Raw genomic sequence first — 9,645 nt, 5'->3', positions numbered from 1 at the left:
AGGAAGCTCTTCAAAGTGAAATTCATGCAGTATACCTTTCATGACTACTATAGACCTGACCTCACCGAGCTGGAAACCCCTAGTTAAACTAAATATAAAGAGTTTCTTTGCATTATTCATCAATGGCTGACCCAGGTCTACGTATGAATGGGAATAGGAGAGCATCAATCAGCTTCCCATTAGGATATTAAAAGAGTGCAGCAGGTTAAATCAAATTCTCCTCTCCTGTCTGAATAGCAAATGATAAACTGACAAATCACAGGAATTGTGCATTAATATATGTATGGCTTAAGCTTTCATGTGACTACAACAAGCAACCATCTACCATTCGTGTGTTTCAGACAAAATCACTCTCTGGTCGTCCTGTATATGTACCTTGACAACGTATGTAGAGGACCAACACAGACACCGAGCATGGAAGAGGGGAAGGGGGTTGAAAGCAGGCAAGTCGTTGATTAAATATCAAAACATGACACGTATGAAAATCTCATAAAAGTGAATAGAATTTAATTTTATTTGCTATATAATGGTATCAGGCACTACACCACCCTATAGACAGAAATGTCATTTACAGTCTACCATCATTAAATAATTCACATCCAACACTCATATTCACTAGTGGTTAGTTGATGTGTGAGTGGTTTCTAGATGGGCTGATGAGAAGCAAAAATGAGTGTAGTTATTATCTACACTAATTCAGCTGATACTGACGGAATAGACCAATGAAAAGTGAGACAGGTCTGGTAATGTAGAGCTGAGCCAGAAATGGCCAAAAATGGCCACTGTACAGAAGTTGAACCCTACTAATTAGATTATACATTTTACATTGCTTTTACTGTAAAACCACCGTCAGGGCAAATTGTTTTCACTCTTGCCCACTATTGGCACAAATTTAATAATAGCAATTCTGTAGCAATTCTGTCCCTCCATTTTTAATGATTCCCACACTTTTGTCTTCTGGTGTGTATTGAGCATCACAGCCTCATGAGGCCGCTAGTCTCACAAATATTTGGTCTAGTTTTCTCTCACAGTGCATCTCAAATCATAACAAAATTAATAATTAAGTCCTAGTACCATGATGGTTTTGTATGCACACTAAGTATACCAAACAAGTATACCAATAGTATTAAGATGGCAAATGTTTTCACAGAAAATAAATAGTTTACCAAGCAAAGTTGTGATGGAAATTGCAGGTGTTTTAAGAGTACTTGCATATAGCACATGCAATAAAAGTTCCCTAATCTGATCCTTCTGCTTGTAATGACACAGTAAAATAAACACCTCGACAGACACAAAACTAATAAAGTTAATTATACTCTGTTGTTTTTTAAGCATTACCAAGACTAGTTTCCCAGACATGAATTAAGACAAGAGATTTCATTTGGGCCTCGGTTTAATCCATGTCCGTGAAACTGTCCTATTGTATTTCATAGTTTTGAACTGTGAAATATTGAACATTAATCATTGTGTAAGACAAACATATAATTTACTCTGGTGTTGTAATAATATTGAGTTGTTGTAAATAGTGGCTTTAAATGACTGATTGTACTTCAATCTGCATTTATGTGGTTCCAACATTACTTCATCCTATCCACAGTGCATAAACAAAAAGTGGCCGATAGCGAGACTGTTCAGTTCTATGTTTACTTCTGTGCCACTGTTAGGCCTCTTTAAGGTGCTTTCATTCAGAACTTGCCGAGGGGCGGCAGCGCCCCCGCCTTCACCAGCACAGCTGAGAGCAGGTCTGCAGGTCCAGAGGGATGGGGCACAGCAGTGGCTGAGGGATCTCCATGCTTGTCAGAGTTGATAGGTGTGGGAACCTTCCCTCTGTTCAGTGTGGACTTGCCAGCCCCACTGCCCACTCCTCCACTGGTTTTGCTGTTCTCCGCTGTGGGTATGACTGTGCCCAGGTGGGGGTTGCCCACCACAGGAGTCCCAGTGTTGTCCATGCTGGTCTGACAGCAGCACAGCAGCCTAAAGAAAGCCGCCCTCATCTCCCTGCTGGACAGAGTGTATATCAGAGGATTGAGGGCAGAATTAAGCACAGCCAGGGCTATAAACCAGTCCACCTGGTAGAGCACAGGGCACTTATCTGGGCTGCAACCAACATCCAGCAGCAGCAGGAGGAAGAGGGGGGTCCAGCACATGACAAACACTCCAAGAACAATAACCACTGTCCGCAATAAAGCCAGTGAGCGCTCTGAAGGCCGGCTGCTCACCCTGCGGCCGCTAGAGGTCACCAGGCGGTAGATCCTGATGTAGAGGATGATAATGGCCACCAACAGGGCGCTGAACACACTGATGCAGAAGGCCACATAACTCTTAGCGTAGAGCGGCAACACTGTGGAGCAGGAGGCCATATTGTCCAGGCAGTTCCAGCCCAGGCTGGGCAGGGCACTGAGCAGCACTGACACAAGCCAGCAGGCTGCCAGCAGTCCTAGAAGTCTCCCCCGACCTGCTGTCTCACACGGACGCAAACGCACCATAGTCATGTGCCTCTCGATCCCAATGGCCAGGAGGCTGAACGTGGATGCACTGAGGGCCACAAACATGCTCCCTTCTCTGGCCAGCCACTGCACTGGTGTCAGGAAGTAGGTGTTGTCTCCTGAGGTAAAGATGTTGACCACGTAGGCCACACCAGCCAGCAGGTCTGACAGCGCCAGGTTTCCAATGAGGAAGTACATACGGCTGTGGAAGCGCTTGTTCCTCCAGAGAGCGAGCAGGACCGTAACGTTCTCCAGAACAATCAGCACGCAGATGAAGAGCAGCACGGCCATCTTACAGGCCCCGTTGCTGCGAGGCCGGTCCCACTTCCCTGAGTGGTTGTAGTGGTTGACGATGACAGTGTTCATCCCCTCCTCCAGTATGTTCCCCATACTGCCTGCCCCGTCTGGCCTTCCTCGGGTCACACAGCAGAGGGCGCCACAGCACTGGACAGCAGAAGGTGGCGAGGCTGCTCAGCCAGGCAGGGTCACAACTGGCATCTTAGAGCCTCCTGAAGGACCTGCCAATCAAATGCAGAGGAGCTCAAACTTATTTAGAGCCTCCTGAAGGACCTGCCAATCAAATGCAGAGGAGCGCAAACTTATTTTGAAAAGTTATATTCAACACTTAAAAGTCACAAAAGTTACATTCGACAACATTTTGGATAATTGATGTAAGAAAAAGGAGAAAATTGAAGCAAGTGGTAATATCAAAAATATCAAATTGGAGGTAATAATATATTTAAGTCGTCAAAATTCAAGATGTATACTTTATTTATCTGTACCTGTGTACCTTATCTTCATTCTTTTGATTTATTACAACCGTTGATGAGAAAGGAGACCAATGTATATGCATTTTGGACTATGTCTTGTTTAGGAAAATATAAATATAATATAAAAAGTGCATTACTGAGATTAAGAATCTCTTACAGCAGTGTCCTGGTGAAGATAGCAAATGACATATAGCCTAACACAATAGCCTATATAACAGATTTATAAAGAAATCGATCAAAAAAAGGAGAACCTAAGATTAGGACATTGTAACGTCTTTATTGTCCCGTTAATACTGAACAGCTGTGGTAGTTACTGCTGTTCATAAATCATTTGCCATAAATGTTATAATTACTGAATACATTTCTCGTCAGATTACCATGAAACGTAAATACACGTCGATATAAAAAGGATCCACAATAATCCTGAAATGATAGGGTGCATGTAACCCTGAGGTTGGATGAGCAGGTTAATTTCCTAATCAAACTCAACCATGTGTATCCCAAGTGAATAAATATTGTAAGAAATGTTGACTTAGACTTATAGGCTATTCTCATTTATCAAAATTAAATTGTTGGCGACGTTTAAACACTATTCTAGTTGAAACAAGATGCCTTCTCATGAAGATCTGATCAACTTTCCTGTTTTGGAAGAAGCTGCTCAAAGTTAAATGGAGTGATCATTTGAAAACTAATATAGACATGCGGTATTAAATACAGTAAATCAAATATCTGCCACAGCAGTCTATTCTTCTTCACTACACTACAGTACAGTAACTTATCGTACCTGTTGGAGTTTCTGGTCTCATCTACATCCCCGGTGTGGCGAGATTTGCAGCTACTTGGAAGGTAAGATTCTCTCCTGCGTAACGATGCGCTCGTGCAAAAATACGTGATTGCCAAAAAATGGATGATCTTCGACGTGAAGTCAAAGTCCATACTTTGTCCTCGCCCGTATAAAAGTTTCCAATCGCGGAAGTATTTGCCTCAAAACATCCACTTAGTGTTGCGTCCTGAACTTCATCGGTGTGGCGTCCTCTCCACACTGGGACTCCCTCCAGCTCGGACCGAGCCGCTCTCTCCCCCCTCCCAGCCGGGACTAATGGGGCGGGATCTTCCCTTACATGTACCTCTCCTTTTGTTATTATTACCATTAATTATGAGTCAGAGAGGTCAGAGCCACGCGTATCATTGTGCCAGACGCTTGTTGTAGCCCACAGATGTGTCACTTTGTGTTTATAACGCTGCTTTGCATTTTCAAACTAGCAGCGAGTTTGATTGATATTTTTAAGTGTAGTTTAAAGAGTTTTGTTATTTTTGAGAGCAGCTGACTGTTTCAGACAAGAACACCTAATTTGTTTCAACGTGCCATACAATTGCTGCACTTACATGTATCAACAGACAGTGTTCGGACCCAAGGCTTCAATGAAGTTGATTCATTCATCTCAGTAATTTTGTTAGAGTACAGAAAGCTAAATCCAGATTCTCTCATCATTGTTATCTAAAAAAGAGACCACAGGTTTTTTTTAAAGACCACAAACTGACGTGTTCATTTGCCTTTCTAGGAATTCACCCCCTCCAATGTCAGGCCATGACATCTAATCCCATCAGCTTCTTTAATTTGTGCATTCATGCACTCATGTTCAAATAAAAGATGACTGGGTCCCTTTGGTCCTTTCGGGGTGTGAGATAGGTCAGACCTCTTCCATTGAAGCCAACTGAAATGGATGGGAAGGGAAGAGTCATACTTTCCTTTTATGCACTTTCTTAGTGTTATTCTGAAGAAATATGTCACTGATAAGAAAAAGACAAGAGTCTGGGAGGCTGAATGTAGCTATGGGGTTCTGTATGGTTTCATACTTTGTCTATACTTTGTATATCACATTGCACTTTTCTGCTTTTTTGCACTTCTGGTTAGACGCAAACTGCATTTCATTGTCTTTGTACTCAAAATGACAATAAAGTTGAATTTAATCTAATCTAATCTAATCTAATCTGCAAAACATGGGGCTGCATGTCCAGTAGGTCAGGTCATCAGGTCAGAGGCAGTTCGGGACACCACACGTGACGAGCAGAGAGTTGGCACACCTTCATACCGTATCCCTGTGGATACCAGTCAGGCTTTTCCTGCTCCAACTTCCTGCTGTGCTGTGACTTGAGGAAACAACTGACAGGTAAGAACACTGAAACGCCAGCTGGATGTGGATGGCATGGCACATGCTGAGGACTGTGTCTGACCCGCTAACACCTCCTCTTCAATTCTGCTAATCCAACAGCCCCCCTGCTCCTCTCTATGCTGGCTCTGCATTGTGTTTAAAAACAGAACGCACATTCCCATCAAGCCATTAGCCATTATTCCAACCACTGGATGGTGCAATGGATGGAAACAAAGGCATATGGGGCTGTTACTTCTTATTGTTTATGCTATGGACTGCAGTTTTCCCACATTATGGTCACTGACTTTGGGTATCATGATTTCACATTCAGCCTGGGAGTGAGAAAGAGAGAGAGACAGATGATGGGAGAGAGGTCAAAAGACATCTGACCAGGAGTGAAGCAAAAGCAGCTACAGAACGGCTGAGAGAACGTTTCATAGAATAGGAAAAAGAGCAGGGGAGAAATGAGGCTTGAATTGAGAGGGGCAGTTGTAGGTGCCCAGACGGGTGTCCCTACATCCGTAGGTTCATTTGCTATCTGTATTTTTTGTATTCGACTCCACTTCAAATCTAAATTCAGCACAAAAAGTAAGGACATTTGTGTTTGGTAGATTATTTCTCTGTGGTAACAGTGCTTTTTGGCAATACATCTCATACCGTTGGAAAACCTGTTTAGTTCCCTTTCAAATGGTGCCCCATTTGTAAGGAACATGCATTTGTAGGATGAGCAGCAACGCTGAGTATGTGGGTTGCGCCCATGAAAAATTTGCCAAATCTTCTCTGCCAATGCCAAACAGCTTATTCTGCCATTGACTCGTTTGGTGTTTGGTGGATTGGATGATTCTGCCTACGGCAGTTGGATCGTAGGGTCAGAGTGTTGATTGCTGCACCAATAGAGTAACACCTTTTGGTGGAGGCAGTGTGATGGTGTGGGGCGGCATCTCCCTCACTGGAAAAATGAGGCTTGTCATCATTGGAGGCAATCTCAATGCAGAGAGATATAGAGATGAGATTCTGCAACCCGTGGCAATCCCATATCTCCATAATCTGGGACCAAACTCTATCCTCCAAGATGACAACACTCGCCCCCACAGGGCGGGGTTTATCAGAGACTACATCTAGAATGTGGGAGTGGAGAGGATGGAATGGCCTGCCAGCAGTCCTGACCCCAACCCCATTGAACATTTGTGGGATAACCTTGCGCGTGCTGTTCGTGCCAGAGTGAACAACACAACCACGTTGGCTGACTTGCGACAAATGCCGGTTGAAGAATGGGATGCCATCCCACAGCAGTGTGTGACCGGCTGTGTATGGTTCTTCCACACGCTACTGAGGCTCCTGTTTGTGAAATAAATAAATTGTTAAATTGCCAATATGTCTTGTTTCTTCAAACTTCCATCATCCAATCCACCAAACACCAAACGAGTCCATGGCAGAATAAGCTGTTTGGCATTGGCAGAGAAGATTTGGCAAATTTTTTTGGGTGCAACCCACATACTCAGCGCTGCTGCTCATCCCACAAATGCATGTTCCTTACAAATGGGGCACCATTTGAAAGGGAACTTCACAGGCTTTCCAACGGTATAAGATTTATTGCCAAAAAGCATTGTTACCACAGAGAAATAATCTACCAAACACAAATTTCCTTACTTTTTGTGCTAAGTTTATTTGGCAGCATATTTACTAGTTTTTTTTTGCAGATTTTACACCACTATAGATTTGACATATAAAGCATATGATCAATTTCAAAATAATATAAAAAGGATACTCTGGCAGTCTAAGGGTTCAAATGCTGAAAAATATAACATAGAAATTGACCCAGCCTCCTGTCTCCTGTTTTTATTACCTGTGTTATTTCTTTTGTAAAGCACTTTAAGCTGCATTTTATGTTATGAAAGGTGCTATATAAATAAAGTGTATTATTAGTATTATTTTATTAAAATGTTATAATATAATATAATATAAATGTAATTGTCAACATGGCTTAATAAAGAACAAAGAACTGATATAAACTACTTGGACATAAAAGACAAAAATGTCCATGCATAAAGTAAGATTTTAAAGAAGAGAGCAGGATTTTTGTGTGCAGATATTGGATGCTTGCATTGATTCTGCCCAGTGGTGCTCGATAGAAAGGTGATGCCAAGGCAAAGTGACCATCCATATCTGATAGCATGGTTGGAAAGTGTCTCTAAAATAGCAAAGAATCAACTGAGGTTACGACAGGGGCTACTGTGTTTTCTTTTCTTCTTTTCTCGTTGCTGATGTCTGCTTTGTTATTTTTAAACTGTCCATCTGTTCTGTTTTTTTGTTTTTTGTTTTTGCTGGATCTAATGGGCTAAAATAGCATAGAACAGGCCAGAAATTGAGACTGTGATGGATGACGGTGCTAGCTAACAGAGACCAACAGCGTAACAAATATTGATAAAAAGAAGGCGAGATGGAGAGAGACAAGAAAGAGCAGGAGTCTAAGGAGTGGCAGAGCTGACAGTTTTCCCTCTCTCTCTCTCTCTCTCTCTCTCTCTCTCTCTCTCTCTCTCTCTCTCTCTCTCTCTCTCTCGGTACCACTGGTATCGCTGATTGTGAGAGGTTGCAGGCAGAATGGCCCTCTTGCACATGTCAGCCCAGACATTGCAGATTAATGAATGACCCCCAGAGCTGTTGACTTTACCCTGAGCAGAAAGAGATGTACAGACACCCTGACAAGCCATTTATAACCATATGAAAACACACCAAAGGCCTTGGCTCTGTGTTGTTGCAAGCTGGATGCAGACTTCCTGGATGTTTGGTGCTGTGGTGGAAAAAGGAAATGTAGCTACAGGTCACCAGATTATAAAAAAATGGCATCGTTGCCAAGTCCTGTAAAAGTTTGTTGTTTCTGAATCTTTGTGTGTGTGGCCGCTGTGTGTACATGTGCCGGTGTGGTGGGGGTGGGAGGGGGGGGGGGGGGGGGGTTTTTTTGTTGGTTTGTTTTTTTTTTGGGGGTGGGAAAAAAAAAGGGGGGGCGGTAAAAAAAAAAGGCCCCCCCCCCCCCCCCCCCCCCCCCTCTTCTCCTTCCCCTTTCCCCCCCACCCACACACTTTTTTTTATTTAATTTTATAATAATATAATAAAATAACAACACAAAACCATATGACATATACATAGATGTGCAGTGTGTAGATGTTGTGGAGGTTCACACGTCTTGGCAAGTTGTGAACAGCCAAACAGTTTTTGCACACAGAGAATTCATAGTATATCACTGTGGCATTATTGGCAATGATGGCATTACAGAAACATTAGAAATATAGGTTGATATTACCAAACAAGTCTACACTTATTTTTTTGCTTTCTGTTCAGAAAGAGATGATATTTCAGTCCTGCACAAACATGGCATGTGTTTTCAGTCCTACGCAGATGACATACCGCTTTTTATCTCTATCACTTGATGATCTGAGCCCTGTCTGCAATTTTTGCAGATTGCATTTCAGAAATGATTAAAAGTGCTTGAATGGCTCAAAAATGTAATCAGTTGAATAAGGACAAAACACAGATATAGGTTTTGGGTTACAGGCCAAAAGAGAAAATGTAATGTCATGTTAATTTAAATGTAGAGGCACACATTCTGAACCTTTAAAGTGGCCCTTTACTACTTAAAGAACACTGTCACAGCATTTCTCTGACATAACAGCTGTGGAAAAACTGAATTTATCACTTCAGGGCATCACCCCAGACAACACAGTTTGTGTTCCTAACAGATCACTGTGCTCTGCTGACTCTCTCACACTAACTGTTCCTTCTGGGATGGCGATGGTACATTTAGTTCAGACTCTGCATGCAACAGTAGATTTGACAATGTCCACTCGCTTACAACTTTTAAAATAAAACTTAAAACTCATCTTTTCAAACTTGTTTTACCTAGAAATGGTTACTGAACTTTTACCTCACCACAGTAATAATTGTCATTTATTTTCTGTTACTGTTATTGTTAAATACTTTGGTTACACTTTACTTGGAGGGATCTACATAAGAGTGACATGACACTGTCATGAACGTGTCATAAACATTATAAACAAGTCATAAACGTTTATGACATAACGCTTCTGTCATTAAGTCTCATTTGGTATTTGTCATGACAAGTTAGGGTTAGGGTTAGGGTTAGGGTTAGAGTTAGGGTTAGGGTTCATGTGTCATGACAGTGTCATGTGTTCATGACAGTGTCATGTCACTCTTATGTAGATACCTTCAAGTAAAGTG

General features: G+C 42.2%; 1 protein-coding gene across 2 annotated transcripts; it reads right to left on the bottom strand.

Annotated features, from left to right (window-relative positions):
* Nucleotides 1–485: 485 nt before the first annotated feature.
* On the bottom strand, nucleotides 486–4,336 carry s1pr3a (sphingosine-1-phosphate receptor 3a). 2 transcript variants are annotated; one of them, XM_039812449.1, is made up of 2 exons: nucleotides 4,041–4,336; nucleotides 486–3,056 (listed from the first exon to the last, which is right to left on the bottom strand). In XM_039812449.1, the coding sequence occupies exon 2, from the start codon at nucleotides 2,874–2,876 to the stop codon at nucleotides 1,686–1,688; it is 1,191 nt and encodes a 396-aa protein (XP_039668383.1). In that variant the 5' UTR covers nucleotides 2,877–3,056; nucleotides 4,041–4,336; the 3' UTR covers nucleotides 486–1,685. The 2 variants fall into 2 exon arrangements, with proteins under 2 accessions (XP_039668383.1, XP_039668384.1); XM_039812450.1 differs by having other exon boundaries at nucleotides 486–3,004.
* Nucleotides 4,337–9,645: the final 5,309 nt, after the last annotated feature.

This window comes from Perca fluviatilis, chromosome 9 (genome assembly GCF_010015445.1).
Source record: "Perca fluviatilis chromosome 9, GENO_Pfluv_1.0, whole genome shotgun sequence".
Taxonomy (NCBI): Eukaryota; Metazoa; Chordata; class Actinopteri; order Perciformes; family Percidae; genus Perca; species Perca fluviatilis.
Note: the sequence above shows the minus strand (reverse complement) of the source record. Positions and strands in the feature narration are given on the sequence as shown.

What these genes read in the sequence shown, in the direction of transcription:
- s1pr3a (XM_039812449.1), bottom strand. Translation starts at nt 2,876, where the DNA reads ATGGGGAACATACTGGAGGAGGGGATGAACACTGTCATCGTCAACCAC.